The sequence below is a fragment of the Camelina sativa genome, chromosome 7 (assembly GCF_000633955.1).
Source record: "Camelina sativa cultivar DH55 chromosome 7, Cs, whole genome shotgun sequence".
Classification (NCBI taxonomy): Eukaryota; Viridiplantae; Streptophyta; class Magnoliopsida; order Brassicales; family Brassicaceae; genus Camelina; species Camelina sativa.
In genome coordinates, this window is record NC_025691.1 from 29,837,565 (window position 1) to 29,862,359 (window position 24,795).

The following is a 24,795-nucleotide window of genomic DNA, read 5'->3' on the forward strand; positions in this document are numbered from 1 at the left end:
TCTAGGATTTAAAATTTAGAATTAAAGGGTTTTGTACTTATTTGGTCTATGTTGTGTTATGGATAATATGCTATGGATAAAGATCTAACCAAATTTATGTATGTATATTTTGTATGAATAAACACAAGTAACTATCTATTAACAATACTGCAATTGATTATCCACTTATAATTGAACAAATGTTCAACGACTGATGGATACTGTATAATCTAAAAATTCATAAAAAATATAGCAATATGTATCTTAAAATGTAGAAAATATATAATCATAACATATTTTATATAAATAAATAGAAAATTTGTTTTATGATAACAAATAAATATATTTTATTTTGTTAAAGTGTTAACAACAAAAAAGAAGAGAAAAAGAGAGAAAAGAAAGAGAGAAAGAGAGGTAAGTTGTTAGTAAGGGCAGAAATGTAAAAGGAAAGTGTACACATAAGCAAAAAACTTGGGAAAGTATACCATGAGTGGAAAGTGGGTTTTTGTGATAATACTTTAGGAGAAAGTGGGTGTGGGTGTCATTTGCCCTAATGAATTATACAACGTATCCTCAATTTATTGTAAGGACCTACTCATTTTCCTAATCTTGATGTGTATTTTGGACTTCGATAATTTGGCTGGTGGTGAGAGTTTTGTGTGTTTGGGGTCCTAATTTATAGGATTGTTGGTATATATTTATACAAATAAAAAAAGTTGGTTCTACAAAAAAAAAAAAACTGAGATGATTGATTTGAATGGTGTGTGTTGTGTTCTTTTTAAGTTGCTACCTTGAACATCTTGATTCCTTTGAACTTTGATATCCCAGTTTTAAATATCTATATCAGTGTTCTAAAACGCGCTATGCGCTTGCTACGCGGTGGACAAACGCCTAGCGCCTAGCCGTATATGCGGGTGCCTAAGCGGAATTTAGGCGGATTATATATTTTAGATATATAAATATATATTTATATAAAAATAATATTTACATATATATATAGGATGAAAACTTATACACTTTAGTTTTAGAAAAACATAAAACAAAAAGATAGTATCAAATATTATATTCAATTAACTCTTATCTATCAAAATAGTTTAGAATCTATAATAATCTCACATTTTAAACAAAAAAAAAACACAATCCATTCAAAATGTAAGTTTATACTTACTTTGGAACCAAATTAAATTTCATAAGTTTAGACTTTAGAGGCTAATTATAATATTTATTTGAAACAAAAATATTATTTTAAAGAATATTTAATTACAGTATTTTTTACTATTTTAGTCAATACACCGCCTAGAATCCGTACAGGCGTCCGCCTAGACCGCATAATGTCCGCCTAAACACTATTAGGCATCCGAATTATTTAAAACCGCCTAAAATACCGTATAGCTAAAATTCGAGACGTTCGATCACCGCATAGCATATAACCGCCGCCTAGGCACCCGCGTAGGCCGCATTTTAGAACACTGATCTATATATACATTTAATTTTACCATCTTCAAAATCATATCACATATAATTTTACCATCTTCAAAAAACTATATAACACTACAAGAAAACACACATTTTGCGACTACACTATTAGTCACCTAGTAGTCGCAAAATCAAGAGTTACGACTAATTAGCGACTATTTCATACAGTCGTGAATCGAGAGTCGCTAATTGTTGTAGTCGTAAATTTAGTCGCAATTTTGCGACTAATAGACGACTATATACATGTTGTCACACTGTAGTCATCATTTAGTCGTAAATTATAGTGACTCTTTTGCGACTACGTTACGACTATATACATAGTAGTCATCATGTAGTCGTTATTTTTAGTTACTAGGTTGCGACTATTCTGTAATTAAGAAACCTGAACAAATGGGTTGTTAATTTGGTCGGTAGATAGTCGTATAAGTTTTGGTGACGTTTTGGCGACTAATATATGTAGTAGTCACTATATAGTCACTTTAGTTTTTAGCTATATTGTTAAAATTTGATGACTATTTGGCGACTAATGTTTTCTGAAACTGGATATAGAATATTGTAATTTCTCTTTTTTCTTTTTAACCCTGTCAACCAAACCAAAAAATGATTCTTAATTGGAAACCTAAAGCAACACATAATATTCATGCCAAAATACATTGTACTTAAAAGTTATTATAGTTTCCAAAACACAAAGTACAACACATAGTGTAGCTATTGAGTTCATCAAAAAAGAGTTACTTAGTAGTAGGTAACACATAGAGTAACCTATGGAGTTGAAGTTGGATCTTCTTGTTGAAGAGGCTCTGTCGTGGTTGTCTCTTTAGCTGAATGGGTTGTCAAGAACTGCTTGAACTGTGGATCACATTCCCCCAGAAACTTCCCCACCAAGTCCAACTCGTCAATCTTCTCCTTCTGCCCAACAATAATTTCGGATTGTTGAGCAATTTCTGCATCACGCCTCAACATATGAACAGCCTGCTCCTCTATCTTCAGTTGAGCTTCCTTCAACTGTTCTTGCATAGCCACAAAGGTAGAAGTGTCTCCTGCTTGCTTCTGCTTGCCATTGACAATGTAGTCATGGAGGCTTCCAACTCCAAAAGGTTTTCCTCTTGAATCCTTCTCAGTGGACTGCAAAGTAAGAGAAAATAAGATATTAGAGGATGAGAAATTAAACTCCAAGATAACATTTGTGTATTGTTAAAATAAAACGTAACCTGAAGAAAGATTTCTGTATATTCTTCAGTTGTTAGCTCTCGGGGCCGTGAATAACCATCTGAGATGGCAGAAGGATCGTCCTCGAGTTGAGACAACCTCTCTTGCACATTCTTCTCATATGTTTCTGCTATCTTCTCTGCCTTCCGATCAACATATGTCCCATCAGGCTTTGTATGTGCCTTGATGAAAACCTCACCAATACGTACTTTTCTTCCCAATTCCTCTTCTTGCAATGTTAAGAAACAGACAAGTAAATTTTTAATGTAACAGCTAGGTCAAAAATAAAAGTGGCGAATTTGTAACAACAGAATTGGCTCACCATTTCGTCTTGAACCTGTCTATACGACTTTGGCCCTAAGAGGTGGACATGTGGACCGAGGCCATTACGGTCAGACATACGGGCATCAGAATATGTTTTGCTCCTTTGTTGTGCTTCTTCAGTGTCCCAGTATTCTGTCATTGTTGTCCATAGAGTAGTTCCAATCCATTTAGGTTGGCGTCTAGTAGTTCTCACAGTGCTAACCATGTCTTTGAGCCGATTTTGACAGATGGTCTCGAAGTTAGCTTGAACAATCCCAATTATCAAAGGATCCCAAGTGTGGGTTTTCTACAAAAAACAAAAAGAAATAGCTAATGTGAGTGAAAAGAAGCACAAGTAAATAAAACAATATATGAAGAATAAAGCAGTATAGGAAGATTAAAGCTATATGTGAAGACTAGAGGACAGAACACTTAACCGCAAACTCAATGAAGTATCTTTCCTGTTTATCCCGAGGAACACATGTCCAGCTGTAGAAAGGACCTTCGAATTTGTTTAAAAGAATTTTAGTAATCTTCCGAACAAGCTTAGATCCAGTGTCACAATCAAACCTCCATACACATGAAACAATAAAACCAAAGTCAACCATCAGAGACACTCAAAATAACAAAACCAAAGGCTAAAGCAAATCAATAATCAAACTTAATGCTAAGTCTTTGATATCAACTAAACTAAGAAGAAGAAGGATGATCTCAACTAAACTAAGAAGAAGAAGGATGATATCAACTAAACTAAGAAGACTTAATGCTAAGTCTAAGAAACGATACACCATAGCTTCAAAATTGACCATCAAGAGTTATGTGCACCATTATTCAAAGAGTTTGTAATCGCATCAGAGACCAAACACTTCATAACCAAGACCAATGAGACCTAAACAATGAGACCTAAGCAAGACCTAAACAAAACCAAAACCAATGAGACCTAAACAAGACCTAAACACTAATATGAAATGAGACGAGACCTAACCATACCATTCGGTCTTTGGTAGGGGAATGGGAGAGAGGACGGTGGTGAACTCATGTCTGTTTGGCACTACAAACAGTGCATTTATAGCCCGCAATGTGTCCTCCTGGAGTTCCGGCAACATCGGAGGATAATCAGCTTGGAAATTGTTGCCTTGAGACGATGGATGCGAACGATGACTGCGAGTCTGAGAGACTTCAACTGGAGAAGGCGGAGGGTCAACTAGAGAAGGCGGAGGATGCGACGGATTGTAGTGGACTTCTTCAGAAGGAGTTGGGTGTACTGTAGGCTGCGGTGGGTGAGTGTAGGAGTTCTGAAAAAGCTGTTGAGGCGGAGGATAGTTCCGGATCTGGGCCGCCGATGACTGTCGTTGTACTTCAGGCGTCTGCAGCGGAGGAGGAGATTGGACCGCCGGCGTGAAGTTGTACTGACTGGGTAGAGTGTGCGGCCGTTGATTTGGTGTTGACACTCCGACTCTCTGAGAATGGTTAGGACCAGTTTTCCTCTTCCTTCCTCCTCGATTAGGCATCGTATGAGAGATGATGCGAAGGATTAGGGTTATAGATTTGGGGGAATCGAGAGAAAGAAGAGAAGGATTAGGGTTACAGATTTGGGGGATCGAGAGGAAGAAGAGAAGGATTAGGGTTACAGATTTGGGGGAATCGAGAGGAGGCAAAGGCTGCGAGAGGAAGAAGAGAATGGATTAGGGTTTTCGTATTAGGGGGATCGAGAGGAAGAAGAGAATTGAGAATGGGTTTGGGTTTAGTTAGGATTAGTGTTTGGTTAATTAGGCCCAAATTTTAATCTAAGCCCAAATTTTAAAATTTGAATTACAATTTGAATTAACCAAGTTTATTTATAAAATACTGAATAATTTTTATAATATTACACAAATATTACACAGTAAAAAGAAAAAAATTAAAAAACAAATACATAGTAATTTTGCCAAATAATTGTGTATCTTCGTCTTCTTGTTCTTCCTCATCAGAAGACGATAAATTACACTGGAATTCATCTTCTGGATCCGCATCTCCAACATCGTAATCAAGGTTTATTGGATTAGCTTCTGCTACCAAATTGTCGACTATGAGATCTTCAACTGTAGTCATCAATACATCATCATCATTTTCTGTTTGCAACAGAGTCGGTTCATCGTTTTCATATTCTCCTGAAATGTTTCCCCTCGGATTTACTTTCAGAACACTTAGCCACTCTCGCTTTGGTTTCTTTGTGTATGGATACAGAATATAGCAAACTTGATCCGCTTGAGATGCTGTTTGCACAAAATCGCAATTTAGTATGGATAGTTACATTAAATAAACTTATATATAAATTATATTGAGTCTTACGTACCTAAAATGAATGGCTCATATTTGTTGTATTTTCTCGAAGAGTTCACGTCAACAACGCCACTATTGCTCTTCCGAGTCCCTCTACCAATGACAGGATCATACCACTTACACTTAAAAAGTGTGATTCTCAAATTGGTCATCCCTTCGTACTCAAGTTCTATGATATCAGTTAAGTTCCCATAGAAATCTGCACCATCAGATGCATCAGTGTAATTTTCACCTTTAACACATACACCATAGTTACATGTCTTCCGTCCAGCGCCGTGATTCTGCGTATGAAACACATAGCCTCTTGTAAAGTATATTGGCCAAGTTTTGACCTTGTGTAAAGGTCCATGCACTATCTCTTGAACCCAAGTAGGAAATGGATTTGTGGCGTTCCAGTATATAACCTGCGTATACATATAAATATTATATATCAATGATATAATTAAATAAATGCATAATCAGAGTCGGTTACATGGGTTCGAGTATACTTACATAATCTTTCACCCACACATGATATTCTTCAGCTCTTTTCGTGGACAGTTCTTTTTCGGTTAATTCAGGATATTTGGTAGAAAGAAAATCCTCGAACATACTAAGAAAATTAAATATATTTAATATATATGAGAAATATTTGTGGAGTCTATATATTTGCGAGTCTATATTATATACCTCTCAATTGGTTGAAAATAGTCACAATTCCGTAAAACATATGCATGTGCGCACTGATAGTCTCTCTCTGAAAGCCATACTTCATGCATTTCCCCACTTGGGCGACCGACATGAGTAAATATATTAGGGACTCCAGGGACATGATATATTGGGACTTCACCTTCATAGAATCTTGTTAACCTGATCAAATAAGATAATTAAAAATAATTCAAATTAAGTATAAATTTTAATTTCATTTAATTATACCTTGATTTTGTTTGTATATGATCGGCAAAGTAGTGCTCAGAGAAGTAAGCAATCTCGTCATTGATATAGGACTCAACGATTGATCCAGCCGCATATCTTTTGTTCTTCGCTTTTCCTTTCAACTTTTTGAAAAATCTTTCAAAAGGATACATCCACCTATATTGGACAGGGCCTCCCAATTCTGCCTCATATGGGAGATGTATAGGCAGGTGCTCCATCACATCAAAAAATGATGGTGGAAATATCTTCTCTAAGTTGCATAAGATCAAAACAATGTTATGTTTAAGAATTTGAACGCGACTTTTTTGCAAAGTTCTTGAGCATAAGTCCCTGAAAAATGCTCAAATCCCTGAAAATGTATTCAAATTTCATGTCTTAGGAAATTATATTTAAAAATATATAGTACTTATTTAATTAAATAAGTAATCTGTAATACCTGATAATGCAAGGTGAACGTTACGGTCTAGGAGTTCTGTGAAGATAAATGGAAGAAGTCGCTCCATAAAAACATGACAATCATGACTCTTCATTCCTGAAAACTTGCCATTGATCAGATCAACACAACTAGCCAAGTCTGACGAATAACCATCTGGAAATTTCACCGCATGTTTGACACATTCCAATAAACTTGTTGTGGCTTCCTTTGTCAATGTATATGCTGGGAATGGAGCTTTACCCTTCCTATCAATATGTAAGTGTGGTCGAGAACAAAATTGTTCTATGTCCAATCTTGACATGATGTTATCTTTAGATTTACCATGTACACTCATAAGAGTATACAAGATGTTGTCCACAAAATTCTTCTCGGTATGCATCACATCAATATTATGTCGGAGATTGAGGTCCTTCCAATAAGGTAGCGACCATAATATGCTTTCTTTGTGCCAATTATGTTCCTTTCCATAGCCTGGCATCTTCTTTTCATGACCGTTACCACCGACTTCCCTGGTTTTTGGTGGATTTACACCTTTCAAACGCTCGTAATAAACTTGCTCACCAGTTAAAGACTGCGGTGGATAGTCGTTAGAAGCGTCTCTTCCCTTCAGGAAATCTTTTTTGTTCTTCCTTAATTGATGACCATGAGGCAGGAATCTTCGGTGACAATCAAACCAACATGTCTTCCTTCCTTTGGGTAGATAAAACGACTTTGTACTTTCCATGCAAATTGGACAAGACAATTTACCGTGGGTGGTCCATCCCGATAACATGCTATACGCCGGAAATTCGTTTATCGTCCACATCAGCACTGCTTTTAGATTAAAGTTTTGATTCAAAGACACATCGTATGCATCGACTCCAGTAGACCACAACTCTTTTAACTCCTCAATAAAAGGTTGTAGGAAGATATCGAGGCTAGCTCGCAGATGATTTGGCCCAGAATTCAGAATTGTAAGAAACAAGTACTCCGTATTCATGCACATACCAGGGGGTAAATTATATGGAGTCAAGATCACAGGCCACAGTGAATGATTACGAGACATGCCAAATGGATTGAACCCATCGGTACATAATCCAAGGTAGACGTTACGGGGTTCTTCCGCAAACCGAGGGTTAAGCTCTTGGAAATATCTCCACTCCGCCGCATCAGAAGGATGATTCATTTCTCCCTCTTTTGATTGGTGCTCTGCATGCCATCTCATTGCCGCTGCAGTCTTTTGGCTCTGATACATTCTCTTCAACCTATCAGCAATAGGTAGATACCACATACGACTATATGGTACTCTTGTTCTCCGTCGGTCCTCCTTAGGCTTCCATCTTGGTGAACCACAAAATAGACATGTCTCTTCCTTTTCGTCTTCTTTCCAGAAAATCATACAATTGTTAATACAAACATCAATTGTATAATATGGAAGGCCCAAATTACGCATCAATTTCTCTGTCTCGTAATGTGAACCGGTAGACTGGTTGCCTTCTGGTAAATAATCCGTCAAAATTCCGCAAACCGAATCTACTAACTTTTCACTCATATTATACTCCGCCTTATTTTGCATGACTCGAGCAGCCAATGACAATTGCGAGTGACCTTCACGACAACCATCATATAAAGGAGTTTTTGCACTATCTAACAAGTCGTAAAATTTCTGAGAATGGTTTTGTACCGGTTCTTCCACATTCTCATAACTCTCATTTTGATGATAATTATCATCTAAACCCACATTATAACGAAATGCATCATTCACCATATCCACATATGGATCTTCTACTACATTACCCATTTCTTTATGACTCCCATCATAAGTCCTATCAGTGTAACTACTTTGTATATCCAAATTAATTTCTTCTCCGTGGTTATACCAAAAATAATAATCTGACATAAATCCATTACTAAACAGATGACTCATAACTCTTCTACCCGAGAGACATCTATTGTTTTTGCAAACACTACATGGACAGAGAAACTTACCCCCATTATTCTGAACTGTATCTTGGCTACTTGCAAATGTTAAGAATTGGTCCACCCCCACTTCGAATTCAGATGAAAAATTCTCCGTCACTTCATCGAACCTCTTGTACATCCACTCCCGATAATTACCGCCATTACCACCATAATTGTAATATCCCGCCATTATAATTATATATATATATTTTTTTTTTTGTGAGAAAATATAAGATTATATAAAGCCAAACTTTTTTTTTTTGATTTAGAATTTTTTTTTTAGGAAAGGAAAGTGTCTTGTTCGGAATGAAGAGAACAAATGAGTGCAACTCGTTTTTATAGACTTTCCTAGGTGACTAATAGGTGACTAATAGGCGACTATATAATAAAAGTTGGTACACCGACCCCCACATGGAAAACACGTTTTTTTTAACTGTATTTTGCGACTATTTGGGGACTACACGATGACTATGTAATGACTCGCCGTATGAGTCGCCGTACAGTCGCCAAATTTTACGACCACTTTACGACTACCTTATGACTCGCCGAATGAGTCGCAACTTAGTCGCCAAAGTATACGACTATTTGATGTGGTCGTACTGTAGTCGTTAATTTAGCGACTAAATTGCGACTACATAATTCCATTAACAATATAGTCGCCTCGTAGTCGTTAAAATACGACCACCGTACCGACTGCATGAATTAGTCGCTATAGAGTGACTCAGTAGCGACTAATTTCCTGTAGTCACAGAATAGTCGCTAAATCGTCACTATGTAGTCGTTATTTTTGGCGACTACATATGTAGTCGCTATTTGTAGTCCCTAATCACCTGTTTTCTTGTAGTGTAAATAACGTCTTAGCAATACAAAAATGCATCAATTCATACACAACTTCATATATCAACTCGCGAAGTGACCTTCCCGGTTGAGACACTTGATTTGGTGTTGGCGATAAACAGGTGCCCACTTATTCGTTTATTAGTTTATTGGTACAAAATGTTTATGTCTTTTCATCTCTAATACTTATTCTTTTCTTATTTTAGGTGGTTTAAAATCCATTTATTTGAAAAAAAAAAATTTGGTTTTACGATGAACATGCAACCTTCCAGTTAGTAAATAATCTAAATGTTTTTGTTTAATTTATTTCATATCTACACTATTTTTTTTTTACTCCATATAGTTATGTCACAAATACATGTAGAGAAAAAAAAATCAATTCTGAGTTTAGCTTACAGTGAGCTGCTCACCTTTATATTTATTATTGAATATATATTATCCTCTTGACTTACCAAGCTTTTCAGTTTTTGGTACACCCCAAGATTTCGCTTTGATTCATTTGTATATCTTTTCAAATGATTGAGAGTAAATTTAAGGGGTCGATGTTGAGGCCAGAGAGGAAGAAAATATATAGGAGGAGGAGAAAAAAAAGAGATGAGTTTGGTAGAGTTGTTAGTAGTTTTTGTTGATGATTGTTTAATTAATTCCAAAGTGGCTATTAAATGTTTTATGTACTTTATAATGATTTAGTAGAGTAATATGTGATCATAGTAATCATGTAATTTATATGATAATTTAGTTTATATGATAATTTAGGATTTTTTTTATAACTAGATTAATATTTTATTGTGTATGTATAACGGGTTAAATCTAAAAACAGTAATTTAATACTGAAAAAGCTGTAAAAATCTAACCTTTAAACCATAATTTTTTTTTGTCAGTGTACAATCAATATTAAAATAGTAAATATATATATATATATATATTTTAAGCTGATTTAGTTAGAAATGTAGAACACAAATCATGTGATATAAGGGTGAAATCTTAAAATTAACATTCAAAATAAAATTATAAAAAAAAAAGAAATAAAAATAACAAATAAAAAAATTTAAAAAAATTTAATTAAAAATATTGTCCGGGTTAAAATCTAGTATATATATATATATTCGCTGCATTTCTTATATGGATAGATGATAAAAATCAAAACTTGTGAAAATACGATCTAAGGTCCATGATCAAACTCGTTATAGAAACCAGGATTTATGAACGAATTAAAACCACCGAATATAACGTCATCTTCCTCCGCCGCTAGCTTGCCGGTATCTTGACACCCAAAATACGTCTGGATATCGTCAGGAAAGCTCCGGCGAGTTTGCATAGCTTCCGGCGATGTGGATGGTTCGACTATCTCCTCTGATTTCGGAGATTCGTTATAATCAGACGATTCGGGCTCGTGGTTAGGTTTTCGGATCGGCTTAGAATTGGGATCGGGTTTATCCTGGTGATTTGCGGCGGCGGCGCTAGGGTTTAGATAACGGCTGACGTCGAAATTGGTAACGGCGTTAAGTCCACGGTACTCTATTGCCGCGATGTCGTAGGCGATTGCTGCTTCTTCTTGCGTGGCTGCACGTGTGCACAGGGTGCAAAATGTTACAAATCAAAAATATTGTACACTTTCATAATTTCACAGAACTTCCATCCCACTGGTATAAATATGTTTTTTTTTATAAAACTTTTCCCAATGTATTAAGTGGATAACTATCACGCATTTGCCTAATATAGTAATATTCATGTTAGGTATGTGATCTTTACAGAAATATGCATGTCATGTGATCTATTTATAAATAAACATTATCTTTTGCATGTGTTCATTTTATGTCACTAAAAAATGAGGGGGATACATAACCTCATAATTTGTATTAATATCATCGGCATATCAAAATTCTGGTTTAATTTTGGTAATGCACTTATTGATGAGTTTTACATACGACAAAAATAATAATACAAGTTGGGAAACATGTATATGTAGTTAATAATATGGAAGGGAATGAATCTGTCAATAAAGTTAGATGAGTAACTTAAAAAGTGAGCACAATATAGTAAATAGCTTGAGTAAGTAGTTGGGTTTGGTGATCTAGTTCCCAACCAACAAGATTTTTGATTAATCTCTTCAAGGTTCACAAAACACTAAGTCCCCATACCAAGCGCCCAATCTTACATATCAATCAATAGTACATATTCTTTTTCTATGAGATCTATCATGTGTGTGGCTTAAATTTTCTTGGAGTTGTTGACAAGAAAACAAAAAATCTTAGGAGTTGTTCGTTTTACCTATATTCATGCATAACATGACCTCGGTTGTTTCCTACCATTATTAATTCTATCTTAATATCCGTAATATAAAATAGATATATGAAATGATCATGTCATGCATGGTCTACTAATGTCCCACTTAACAGGAGAACAGATAACAACTCCAATTATATATTAATCCCAAACTCCAAGATTTAAATATAAAATATATCACTATCCAAAGAAAATATAGAAAGTAAGTAAGGATAGATGGGATCAATTAAGTACCGTATGTTCCAAGGTATAGATATTTATTACCAAACACCCTTCCAATTCTAGCTTCCCATCTCCCATTATGGTGATGCCTGCAAATTTATGATTCAACAACTTATGTATATATACACACTCCTTTTTAAGTTTCGTGTTTTTCATTGGCAACTTATAATTATAATATTCGAGCAGTTAGTCTAATTATATGACTACGTATTTATATTAAAATCTATTTACCTTGCAACTCCTCTGTATTTTGATACACCACGAGAGAACCCACTACTTTTTCTACACCGAAATGTTGTAAGTTAGTTTTAGAAACTATGACTAATTAATCATTTGGTATACTTGAATGCTCAAATTAATCGTTCGTTTACCTTCTCAATGATCCAATATACTCTTCCTTGGAGTGGCTTTCCATTTCATTGAGGTCTTCTTCATAAGTAGGCAACTAAGAAATCAACCAAATAAACACGAAGTTTAACACTCCATTTAATTAATTTATTCTCTAAACATTTTTGATGGAGATATTAAATCAGTTTACAAGTATTAAAGTATACACATGCTTTGTTCTTGTTTCTTGTGTTCTAAAAATTAGTAGGCAAGAACATTGTGTAGCAGCAAACAAAGATCATAACAAAAACACATAGTATGTCATAAGAAAATTAATAATAACAAATGGATTTGGAGAAAATTTACAGGGAAGTTCAAGAGTGTGTCTCGTCCCCAGTACTTCAATGCTGCCAAGTCGTAGGCACGTGCTGCTGCTTCTTCTTCGTCGTAAGCACCTATCCATAAAACCATATATATTAAATTAATAAAGAATATATACGATATGGTTTTAATTATTTAAATATAAGTAAGAAAAGGACAAATTAATACGAATTGCGTTGGACCAAAAAGAAAAGAAAAGAAAAAAAGAACAGCTAATAATAATAAACCGGCTCTACCAGTTTCGGTGGAATTCATTCTTTTAATTTTACAACCATATCACACATGCATATGTGGACTTTTTTTCATCACTTTGTCGAATATATTTAAAAGAAAAAAGTACAATACTTTATTACATTATGTATTTTCTTCAACTTATATATGGAAATGATATGGATATTGGCTTTATAAAAAATAAAATAAAAAAACTCACCTAGATAAACTGCACTTGATGAGTCAGCATTCATTCATCATCCATTGCACATCACCATCATAAAATATACCACAATTAATTTAAAAAAAAAAAAATCAAGAATCAAATCAAGAACAGTGAAGGACCAAGTCTGGTCCTGAAAAAAGGACTAAGGAGTTTCCGAATTCATCGGAATCCAATCTATGATCAATAAGAAAAAGCTAACAAAAATCTTGTTACGTAACACAGGCTGCATAGATGATACATGTGTAAGCATAGACTGATAGAGACACAAACCTTGTCGACCTTTCTTGGTCTGAGTCTCGTTCCAGCTGTTCTTATCCCACAAGTGCGCTTCGTATCTCCCAGTCCATCTATGCCTATTCAACCGGAAATTAGAAAAAACAAACTAAAATAAATGACCCCAAAAAAAGGAAGCTGCTTAAAGGATGTCGTTTGAGGGGTTTCCGTTAAACCTTGTGACGCCTCTATAGGAGGAGCTGCGTCGAGGAGGAGTGTTTTGAGGCGGCGACTTACGTTTGCGTTTGGATTTTAACACAATGGACTCAGACGCAGACGCTGTTTTATCGCCGATTTCATAGTCGTCAACCATTGTTTTCTTGCTCCGCCGAGAGACTTTTGCCATTACCGGTGAATGAGAAAAATAAAAATAAAGGGATGAGCGACGAATGAAATTGTGAAAATGAGAGAAAGATAGTTGCTAATGGTTGCGTATTTATATTAAATCCCTCACAGTTTCTCTTTTGTTATTTTCTTTTCATATTATATATAAAAATTCTTTAACAATTTTTGTTTAAATATAGGTATTTAAATTGTGCAAATGGAATATGTTTGATCATACCATTAAATCACTAAGATTATGACTCTGATTATCTCTTTTTTTTTTGTTCAAACCGACTCTGATTATCTCTTGTGTGTTTTTTTTTTTTACCTTTTATTTTCCGTTCTATAACAACCATTTAGTCCACACTATCACACATTTTTAATTCGATTCATATATGCTACCATTTTGGCACTTTTCTTATTTAGATTGAACACCATTAAGAATTTCTCTAATCAGAATGAACCATTTTTAAGTTGATTATGACTAGCAAAACAAAAAAAAAATAAAAAATAAAAAATCAATTGATGTGTTAATGGTCCAACACGTGGAAGAACCTACTTAGCAAAAGAAAAAAAATTGGAGATAGTAGGCAAGCAAAATTGGATGCCTCAAGATTTATCGCTTCTTGGTTGATCTACTTCTTTGGTCGGCCCATGAGAGATGTGATGCCAAAATAGCAAGAAACTTTGTTATCTTTTTCATTTTTTTTTGTTTGAATATTTATTTAACTATATTCATATTTACGTGTCCAGTGTAGTGTCCTCCCAATAACTATAGCAATTCGTTAACAAATATGACGGTTTTGATCATAACAGCACAACACACACACAAAAATAGAAGAATTTTTTATGGTAGTAAAAGTTATGAACAATGTTATAAATTAATAAGTATCATAACTTCCAAACCATCATCTACTTTCTTAATTGTATGTATGTATATAAGTCATAGTTGATTAAATTATAATGTTTCTACTACTACCGACCCTCAATCTATTTGCAGGTGGGAGGAGTTGTCATATGTCAACAGTTATGGTAAAGTTTGCCAATTAATCAGCGTCCTAGTTTACTAACTGTTAAGCAAGCACCCGTCGAATAAATTGTATGTATATGGTACTAGTGACAGGTGATAAAACAAATCTATATGATTGTGAAATTTGCCGTTCGTATCTGAAAATTGCACAATATGAAATCTCTATTTACAACTTTAGAAACTGAATGACAAAGATAACATAATTGCCACATGTGAAAAAAAGCTTATATAGTGTACTTTTTTTTTTGGGTTAAAAGCCCAATAAGTTCTGATAGAAACTCTTGTAAACTGACTGACTAAGGCCTTGAATGTGTACTAGATTTTAAGTAGTTTTTGGATTCTGATTCTTTGAAAATCTATTTTTTTACCATTCAAGATTTTTAAAAAATAGATTCCCTTGAATTTAAAGAAACTAGTTTTTGGGTGGTTTCTTGCAATTTCAAAGAGAAACTAAAAACCATAATTTGTGATTTTTGTAAAAAATAATTATTTTCAACCAGAACATTTTTAATTTTTGAGTTTTTGATTTTTTATTTATTAATTTTAAATTCAATAGCAAAAACTAAAAATTAAGAAATCAGGAACCAAAATTCAAAATCTAAAATCTAAAAACCAAAAACCATCTAAAAACTAATTACGATTCATGGCCTAAGTAAGTTGAGATGTTCGTAGAATCGTAGTAGGTGGCAGGGCGTGTGTACTCACGACTCACGAGTTTCAAATTCCAAAACTTTGTTTGATTCGTTTTGTGCATACGTGATTTCGTCATCCGTGGCGTCATCAAACCAATAAAGTAGTTATATATGGGTGTTAGTTTAGTTAAAGTAGTCAAGGAGGATCCCTTCAACTTGTGTTGTCTCAAATTCCTCAAAACATGGCGAATCGATCGGAGGAAGCAGAGTACGAGATTGATTCTCGACGAAATCAGCAAGACAAGAGCAAAGCAGGGGTTTTAGATCTGTTGTTGAAACGGCCTTTACGGTGGCTAACTATGCTTATTGAAGAGCTTCACTGGAGCTTCTTCTTCGGTGTTATTGTCGTCTATGGTGTTAGCCAAGGCCTTGGTAAAGGTCTCAGCAAAGTCAGCACTCAATACTATTTTAAAGACGAGCAGAAGATACAACCTTCTCAAGCTCAGATTTACGTTGGTTTGATTCAGATTCCTTGGATCATTAAACCTCTCTGGGGACTCTTGACTGATGTTGTCCCTGTTTGGGGCTATCGGAGGCGACCCTATTTCATATTCGCCGGTAAAATTCAAGCGAATGAAGTCAAAAAGTTAGTTTCTTTGCTTCTTGATATATGAAAGATGTAATCTTTCTTTGTTTTGTTTTTTCTTATTGACTTGTAGGCTTTCTTGCTATGATCTCCATGATGGTGTTATGGCTGGACACGAATCTGCATCTTGCACTGGCTTTGTCCTGTCTTGTGGCAGGAAGTGCTGGTGTTGCTATAGCAGATGTAACCATTGATGCTTGTGTAACACAATGTAGCATAAGCCATCCTACGCTTGCTGCAGATATGCAAAGTTTGTGTGGTTTGAGTTCTTCCATTGGATCCTTGGTTGGTTTCTCCCTTAGCGGCGTTTTGGTGCACTTAATTGGGGCCAAGGTAGGCTCTTTATAGCTCTTCTTGAATTCATAGAGTCTACATGTTAAGATTTCCTCTTATGCTAGTATGCACACAAGTTTCAGACAAATGATTTAAAATTAACATTGTCTTTTTCTTGGCAGGGTGTGTACGGTTTACTTGGTTTGACTGCAGGGTTAGTTGTTGTAGTGGGGATGGTTCTGAAAGAATCTCCTTCTCGCAGCTTAGGTCGTAAACATGTATGTTGTTTGCTACCCTTTGGCCCAACCGTATGCTATAAAGTACTGTATGTCATGATGTAATGGAGTTAACTCTGCTTTCAGGCGAACGAGAAGTTTCTGGACGCTGGAAGCGCAATATGGAAAACCTTTCAATATGGTGAGGTGTGGCGACCATGCTTGTTCATGCTTTTGTCAGCAGCAGTGAGCTTGCACATTCATGAAGGCATGTTCTATTGGTACACAGATTCAAAGGATGGTCCTTCCTTTTCAAAGGTGCTTTCACCTTTTGCATAAGTTCTAACACAAATAGAGTTGGATTTAACTTTCTCTGCCCTTTCTTAAATCATTTGGGAACTATCTGTAATGTTTTTGGCTAAGGTAGTTGTTACTTTCTGTTCCTTAGGAAGCCGTTGGATCCATTATGTCGTTTGGTGCAATCGGCTCTCTTGTGGGCATACTTCTCTATCAGAACTTTCTGAAGAACTTCCCTTTCCGGAATGTCGTCTTTTGGGCACTTTCCCTATCTGTCCTGTCAGGATTTCTGGATTTGATCCTGGTGCTGCGCATAAATCTGAAGCTTGGTCTCCCTGATTACTTCTTCATTGTGGTAGACGAGTTTGTTTCACATATGATAAGTAGAATCAAGTGGTTACCTTTACTTGTTCTCAGTTCCAAGCTCTGCCCTGCCGGTATGGAAGGCACTTTCTTTGCTTTGCTCATGTCGATTGAACACGTAGGACACCTAATGTCGTCATGGGGCGGAGGAGTATTACTCCATGCCTTGAAAGTTACGCGTACTCAGTTTGATAATCTCTGGCTGGCTATTGTGATCAGGAGTTTATTGAGGGTAATTCCAATTGGATTGGTCTTTTTGATACCAAATGTTGATTCAAACTCAACCATTCTCCCGGCTGAAATGTTAACAAACAGAAGAAGTGAAGGTGTTGATACAGAGAAGATAGAGATGACAGCTCTGATCCGTGATGAAGCTTGAGTTTGAATCATTTGTGTTTTCAGGTACACGAACATCAGATTCTTGAGAAAACCTTTTTTAAGTGTTTTTTCTCTCTATTCGTTGTTTGTTCCTATGGTTTAGATCATTATCATTTTCCTTCCTCATAAGATCATCAAACATAGTTTCTTACAATTCACTATAAGCTACTGCTATACGGATACAGACATAAATATTTATAAGAATAGTGGGAGAATTTCAAATTGGCTTTGCCAAAAGAGATGATTTGGCTTTTCATGATATATGAAGGGAACACAAAGGGTTTTTATAAGTTATGGGGTAGTCATCATCAGATACTGCAGTTTTCTCCTGCAATTCCAAGCCTCTCTTGTTTTGTATCATATATTACTCTCTGGTTTTTCTGCTGGTAATTTCCGATGATCCCGACTTCGTTTTCATATGACAGACTTGCCAAGGCCAAGCAAACAAGAGACGCGTCAGGCTTGACAAAGTAGAACACACCGGTGGCATCCACTTCGAGCTCAGCGTTACCTTCGAAGATCATTTTGATAGTGGGGATGCTAATGTCTTCGTAACTTGTGAGGTTAAAGCAAGTGTCTAAGATTGAATAACCAGGAGCTGAAGGAAACCCGGAAAACTGTTTCAGAAACTCTGTTTTCACAGCTTTGTAAATGGAAGGTGGCAATCTCGTGATAACCGTTCCTGAATCGATTAGTATCCCTCTACCGAAGCTTGATGTTTCCAGCTCCACGCCACCAATGCTAGCACCGGTGAGATTCAGAATGTAAAAGGAACTAAGCTGAGGGTTTTGTAGTAACGGCGTGTAGGAAACTGAAGTTGAGTTCTTGTACACAGAGGAATCATTACCGAAAGACAATGAACCAGAAGCTCCATCCTCGAGAGAAGGTAGACAGTATGAGAACACTCCGTTGAAAGTTTTCAATGTTTGGGAGACTAAAGAGATTGAGCTTTTTCCCAAACCCATTAAACCAGAGGCTCCCCCAAACAGACCTTTGTTGTTTCGGCCACAACCAAAGACAAAGTTTTCGAGTTTTGTGTCCCCCAATAGGATGCTTTCACTTGCCAAGTCTCCTCGAGTGTATGATCCATCTCCATAGCTGACAACGTACTCACAATTTGTCTTTACGACACCATTGTAACCTCCACAAAGGCCTGAATTGCCGGTAGCTGCTACAAGGTCCTGACAAGTGGATGAGTTACAGAAAACCGTCTTGTAAGAAGATGAGACTGATGGGTCATACAGAGGACCTTGTTGGTTGTAACATGATCTGCAAGGCTGGCATTGGACCCAAGTCAAGTCGCTTCCAGTGTCAACGATCAAACTCATGTTTTTCCCTCCTAATTCAACTGTAACGATGTAGTTCAAAGTCTCAAGTTTTATCCCTGAGGTTAACGGAATCTGAGCTTCGGAAACAGATTGTTCGGTGGTGCGGCTTGAGGTCAGTGCTTTGATTCTGAGTTGAAGTGACTGAACTCGAATGTTATCCAAAACTAAGGTTCTTCTCAGCTTCTTACCCCAATCTGTAGTCTTTCCTGAGCAAATTTCTCTATGTTTGATCTCCAGTGTAGTGGATTCTCTTCCGTTTCCTAAGTTTTCAAAGCATAATCATCATTTTTAATAAAGTAAACAGAATCATCATTTGTCTCTTTGCAATAAACAACTGACATAAACAGAGTAAAGAAAGAGTCAACAAGAAGAGATTAAAGGAAACAGAGGTTTTGTATACTCTAGAATATACAAACATATGTGATAGATGAGTTGTCTTCCATGGAGGAAAGGAGCTCAAGATTCTATATGTAAAGATTTAGAAAAATAGCTATACTAATCCCAATTCGAGGAGAAAGGATATTATAAAGTAGTGTAAAAAGCTAATGACTTTAATTAAGAGTTTATACAAAATTTGAGACTTTTGCTAATCTAACCTTAATTCACGCCATCAATAATATTAAACTAAAGTAAAAAGGAATAGTATCCACAACTCTCTCTTCTCTATGGTTGGTGAGCGTTAAAGGAAAAAAGAAAAAAACAAGACTTACCAAGACTGCGAGAGAAACATGAACTCGAAGCTTCGTATGATTTCTTGGGAGACCAGATGTTGTTGTGTACTCGGAGGATCTTCTTCTCGTGGATGCCATGAACAACACACGAAAGAAGGAAAAGAAGAAGAAGAAGCAAAGGAGCAAGTGAAAGATTCAATGGAAGATATGTTGCTTTCTTCAACATTTTCGTAACGATGATTCTCTTAATTCAGAGGAAAATAATAAGAGGTGAGAGAAGAGAGAAGAGAGGAGAAAGAGAGATTCTTGGGGAGTTTGGATGTAGTGAAGAGAACAAAAGAACAAGGGCTGGCGAGAGAAGTGGCAAATCATAAGAATTAGGACCCCACTTTGTTGTTTGCATGAGAAAAATTATTGGGGATTCACGTGAATTACTGCAAGACAAAATTAATTTACCAAATTGCTAAATATTTACATTTGTTTTTGGTGGTTTTTAATGTACGATAAAATTTTGTTTTTGTTAATAAAGGAAGAACTCAATGTGTGCAAGTGGAACTGGTGGTGCTACTACCTCTGTTAATTTTTATAGAGAGTCTTGTCTTGTCCCCTAATGCAAGTGGAGGGTTTCAAATTCGTTATAATCAATCTTCATATTATTAACAAGCGGTGACTGATATATATACAACGCCAATACCATATTCTTCTAAATACTATACTTGAGGTTAATTTATAACATTTGTATAAATAAAGTAAACTAATTCTGTTGCTTCAAAATATATATATTTAGAATTTAGTTTGTTCTAAGTTCTAGGTAAACATTAAAATGCCAAGTATGTTATATAGCTCGCCCTAGTAATATATATTGTTACATACTAAGCTTGAAATAAACATTGTTACGTAATAATGATTACTGTTGTAGATAACTTATTAAGGTCATGCATGACTCATGACATGACCATAAAAAAAAAGACAATGACCTAAGATTTGAATATATGCGTTGTTTTTTTGCTTATCAACAAAGAACAAACAAATTAAACACAGAAGAAAAGACTATATAACAGGGAATCTAACTGTCGCAACTTCCACTTTTGTTTTTAGGATTTGTCTGAGAGTATAAACACAGTTAACGTCATTAACTAAGGTTTTTAAGCTTGTAGCTCTCGTGGAAATTGCCTCGAATTTGTTTTTCCTTCCCATGTCCACTTTCACATGATCTTTAATTCTTCTCAAGGCTTCAACTATCGAGTCAAGATTTCAGTCATGTTGTACACTTGTACTAATATACATCATGGTACTATGGTAGCAGTAACTATTGTCTATTGACGGAAGGTTGCATAGCTATGAGCCTATGATTATGTCTTGGATTCAGCAAACTTGAAATTTTAATTAGGAAAAGTCTGCTTAATGTTCAAGTCTGCTTTCTCCATACAAATCATATACTATAAAGACTCAAAGTGATAAAAAAAATGCAAATGATTAATCTTGGTAGTTGAAAGAAACATGCCTTGTGATTTCCGTACGGTTTTATATTAAGCAGGGCAAGTTGGTACCTGATTTGATTTGATCTGTTTGCCACTAAAGGAGTGAATAGTACTAGTAATTAGTAAAAACGTTTTTAGGAATAATCATTAATTTGGTCCTACCACTTATTTGACTTGTTTCATTCTACTCAGACTATACGTATAATCAATTGATTTATAATGTTATCGTTACCGTATATGACATTTCATTCTTTTTTTGTATTAACTGAAAAAAAAATTACGCAGCAAACTTTAATCTTTAGATTTAATCATTGTAAGAAAGAAAGAAAAAAAATTCATATCTCTACCTTATTTTCTTCATATTTTACTAGGGCTCTCAATTTCTCATCTTATATAGCACATCAATTCGGGAAAAAAAAATATTATCTAAGAAGATAGATAAATGTGTATCACGAAATTTATATCCAAATCAAACAAGGAATTGTTTTTCTGTTTGGATAAGAAAATAAATCTACAACTATAAAAAAAAAAAATTTAAAAATAAGATGGGAAAAATAACAGGAAAAATCTCTTTGACATTATCTGGAAAAATAAAATTAAAAGATTTGTAAAATTTGTAAAAATTCTGCAACAAAAATTAACAGTCGTGGTCCGATTTTGTTCCAACTAATCCATCCAACGGTTATGATAGATGAGCGTATATTAAGTTAAGATGCACGTTGTTCCAGCGAATTAGAGCACTTTGTTACGTTTCATATGTTTACCTTTTACGGCGAATCTACGTGTGCGCGAAAGCTGAAATCTTCACGGGAAATCTAGAGACGACGACGAGGAGGAGAGAAAAGGATGACACTTTCTTCTTCAGATCCATCTTCCAACACGAACCCACTCTTCCTTGTGTGATTTCAATACCTGAAGAAGCCCCTTTCTTTCTTTGAAAAAAACAAAAAAAGATTAGATTTTTTTTTAGGTTTAGGCGAATAGAAGAAGAAGAACAATGGAATCAGAGCTCAAAGATATGAATTCGAATCCACCTTCGAGCAAAGAGGAACGACCCTTGCTGAAATCAGAATCCGATTTGGCTGCTGCCATTGAAGAGCTAGACAAAAAGTTCGCACCTTACGCGAGGACGGATTTGTATGGGACGATGGGTTTGGGTCCTTTTCCCATGACTGAGAAGATTAAGTTGGCTGTCGCAATGGTGACGCTTGTTCCGCTGCGGTTTCTTCTCTCCATGAGCCTCTTGCTTCTCTATTACTTGATCTGTAGGCTTTTTACGCTCTTTTCTGCTCCTTATCGTGGGGCAGAGGAAGAGGAAGAAGAAGGTGGTGTCGTTGTTCAGGAAGATTATGCTCACATGAGAGGATGGAAACGTACTGTTATTGTCAGCTGTGGGAGGTTTCTCTCTAGGGTTTTGCTTTTCGTTTTTGGGTTTTACTGGATTCATGAGACCCGTTTGGATCGTGACTCACTCATGGATCCTAATCCTAAAACTACTTCTGCAGAGGTATAAGCTTAGCTAAGTCTGCAAGGGTTTCTGCTATGATTAGTTTTTGTATTTGTATAGACCATAATGTGGTAGTAACTTCTTGTACTGGATAGTTAGTTATAAGGAACCTTAAGTGTTGTCAGACTTTGCTGTAAGGAGATATAATAGTTTAGAGGCAATTTATTGGTAGGATTCTAGCTTGGTACGACAATGTTGGCTCAAAGGAGAAGTTAGGTTGCTGTACCATTTATTAAGATGGTCCTTACTTGGGACCTCTTTTTTTCCTGAAATTGATTCAATTATTAGTTCCCACTGATGGCTTGGCGTTTGCCTTTTATCTTAATTTGTTCTCTCTTTTGGCTGCAGATTAGCCAGAAAGGGGATGCCGCCACGGAGGAACCTGAAAGACCTGGAGCCATTGTGTCCAATCACGTTTCGTACTTGGACATTTTGTATCATATGTCTGCTTCTTTTCCAAGTTTTGTCGCCAAGGTTAGTTGATAGATATATACTCTTTGGTAGCTCTGCAAAACTGGGTGTCGTTTTGGCGAGGGCATTAACATTTATTTCTCTTTTCCCTCATGATTTTGATTCTGAAGAGATCAGTGGGCAAACTTCCTCTTGTTGGCCTCATTAGGTGAGTTGTGAATGACTTATCTTAAGTTCTTGAAAAAATCTCTGTACCTCATCTCAACTTCTAAGTGTCCTTGTTTCTGTTATTCGTTTGTATTGATCATCTCACACTTGATTATATCTTATTTCGTTGTTTTCTGGCAGCAAATGCCTTGGTTGTGTCTATGTTCAACGAGAAGCAAAATCGCCTGATTTCAAGGGTGTATCTGGTATGTGATTCGTACAAAACGAAGCAAAATCTTTTTATTCTTTCCAAGTACCAAAAAGTCTTCAGCTAGTGTATTCTTTTCTAGTATTACTTCCTTTTGTTGGTAGTCTGTGTTATGCACTTGATAATTAAGAAATTTATGACCCTAATCTCTGATGCTACTATAAATAGTTGTCATACTATATATCTAACCACTGTTCTTATCTTTGTAGGCACTGTAAATGAAAGAGTTCGAGAAGCTCATAGGAACAAATCTGCTCCAACTATTATGCTTTTTCCAGGTTCAATATTGCTCTCGTAATCAATTTGTCTACCAAACCATCATTGTTTCCTTAAAACTTCTATTTGCTCTCACTGCAGAAGGAACAACTACCAACGGAGACTACTTACTTACATTCAAGACAGGTGCATTTTTGGCTGGAACTCCTGTTCTTCCGGTGATTTTAAAATATCCTTACGAGCGCTTCAGCGTGGCTTGGGATACAATATCCGGGGTGAGTATTTCTTGCTAAAAAATTGCAGTTTTCCCAGAAGTTCCGCTTTTAAAAAACAGGTTTTCTTTAGTCGAGTTACAAGAATCGTGTTTCTTGTTTTGCAGGCACGCCACATCTTATTCCTTCTCTGTCAATTCGTAAATCACTTGGAAGTCATACGGTTACCTGTATACTACCCATCACAAGAAGAGAAAGATGATCCCAAACTATATGCTAGCAATGTTCGGAGATTAATGGCCACCGAGGTATTGCTTTGCCAACTGCAGCAAGACTTGACCTGTATATGTACTTTTGGCTTGCGTGTTATTGCTTACCAACGTTTGGTTGTGCTTGTCTTTCTGTTGCTTTCAGGGCAACTTGATTTTATCGGATTTGGGACTTGGCGACAAAAGGATATATCACGCAACTCTCAATGGTAATCTTAGTCAAACCCGTGATTTCCATCAGAAAGAAGAATGAAATATTACTGGCCTGACAATGTTTGTAATGTAGTAGTCATTACCAAAAAACAACCATGACTGTGATTGAATGAATAATGGATCTTTGATGATAATAAAAGCCAAATGTTTGATTACAAAACTCAATTCTATGTGTGTCTCTTTAACTACTGTGTTATAGTGAGTTTTCAATAAATCAGAAAAGAAGCTGTGGATGGGATGGAAAGTTTGGGCATGTAAATCTGAAGCATCTCTTTCGTGTTCGTGCAGGTTTGTTTTGCAAAAGCTAATATGGACACTCGATATTCGTGGTCCGTATATTTCATTTATTCATAGGAGAAGGAAACACTTTTAACACAACTATACAGAGAATACATCTCATTTCTGAAACTTGTATTTTTTTTTTCCTTTTTTGTCTCTGTTTCCATCTGAAGCAACTTTAGACACACACATACACACACAGCAAATAGTTCTTCGTCCTCTTAAAAACTTCAATGAAGAAGATCAATGATTCAATCCAATGCCAGGTTCAAATCTTGCAGGCGAATTCAAA

General features: G+C 35.8%; 4 protein-coding genes across 5 annotated transcripts; 2 read left to right on the forward strand and 2 right to left on the reverse strand.

The window, feature by feature from the left end:
• On the reverse strand, positions 10,497–13,770 carry LOC104703331 (AP2-like ethylene-responsive transcription factor At1g79700). Its single transcript, XM_010419338.2, has 8 exons — positions 13,520–13,770; positions 13,341–13,423; positions 13,065–13,073; positions 12,620–12,708; positions 12,298–12,371; positions 12,158–12,208; positions 11,939–12,015; positions 10,497–10,981 (listed from the first exon to the last, which is right to left on the reverse strand). Exons 1-8 carry the CDS (start codon positions 13,687–13,689, stop codon positions 10,581–10,583), a joined length of 954 nt encoding a protein of 317 aa, XP_010417640.1. The 5' UTR covers positions 13,690–13,770; the 3' UTR covers positions 10,497–10,580.
• On the forward strand, positions 15,293–18,303 carry LOC104703334 (probable folate-biopterin transporter 3). Its single transcript, XM_010419340.2, has 6 exons — positions 15,293–15,947; positions 16,049–16,308; positions 16,431–16,526; positions 16,611–16,781; positions 16,912–17,525; positions 17,927–18,303. The coding sequence occupies exons 1-5, from the start codon at positions 15,572–15,574 to the stop codon at positions 17,500–17,502; spliced, it is 1,494 nt and encodes a 497-aa protein (XP_010417642.1). The 5' UTR covers positions 15,293–15,571; the 3' UTR covers positions 17,503–17,525; positions 17,927–18,303.
• LOC104703333 (aspartyl protease family protein At5g10770-like) lies at positions 17,601–19,859 on the reverse strand. The gene is made up of 2 exons (XM_010419339.2): positions 19,540–19,859; positions 17,601–19,089 (listed from the first exon to the last, which is right to left on the reverse strand). Exons 1-2 carry the CDS (start codon positions 19,724–19,726, stop codon positions 17,810–17,812), a joined length of 1,467 nt encoding a protein of 488 aa, XP_010417641.1. The 5' UTR covers positions 19,727–19,859; the 3' UTR covers positions 17,601–17,809.
• On the forward strand, positions 21,686–24,780 carry LOC104703335 (lysophospholipid acyltransferase LPEAT1). 2 transcript variants are annotated; one of them, XM_010419342.2, is made up of 9 exons: positions 21,686–22,488; positions 22,837–22,962; positions 23,070–23,107; positions 23,248–23,312; positions 23,524–23,592; positions 23,672–23,805; positions 23,910–24,050; positions 24,157–24,220; positions 24,513–24,780. In XM_010419342.2, the coding sequence occupies exons 1-9, from the start codon at positions 21,979–21,981 to the stop codon at positions 24,530–24,532; spliced, it is 1,167 nt and encodes a 388-aa protein (XP_010417644.1). In that variant the 5' UTR covers positions 21,686–21,978; the 3' UTR covers positions 24,533–24,780. The 2 variants fall into 2 exon arrangements, with proteins under 2 accessions (XP_010417644.1, XP_010417643.1); XM_010419341.2 differs by lacking the exon at positions 24,513–24,780 and having other exon boundaries at positions 21,687–22,488; positions 24,157–24,389.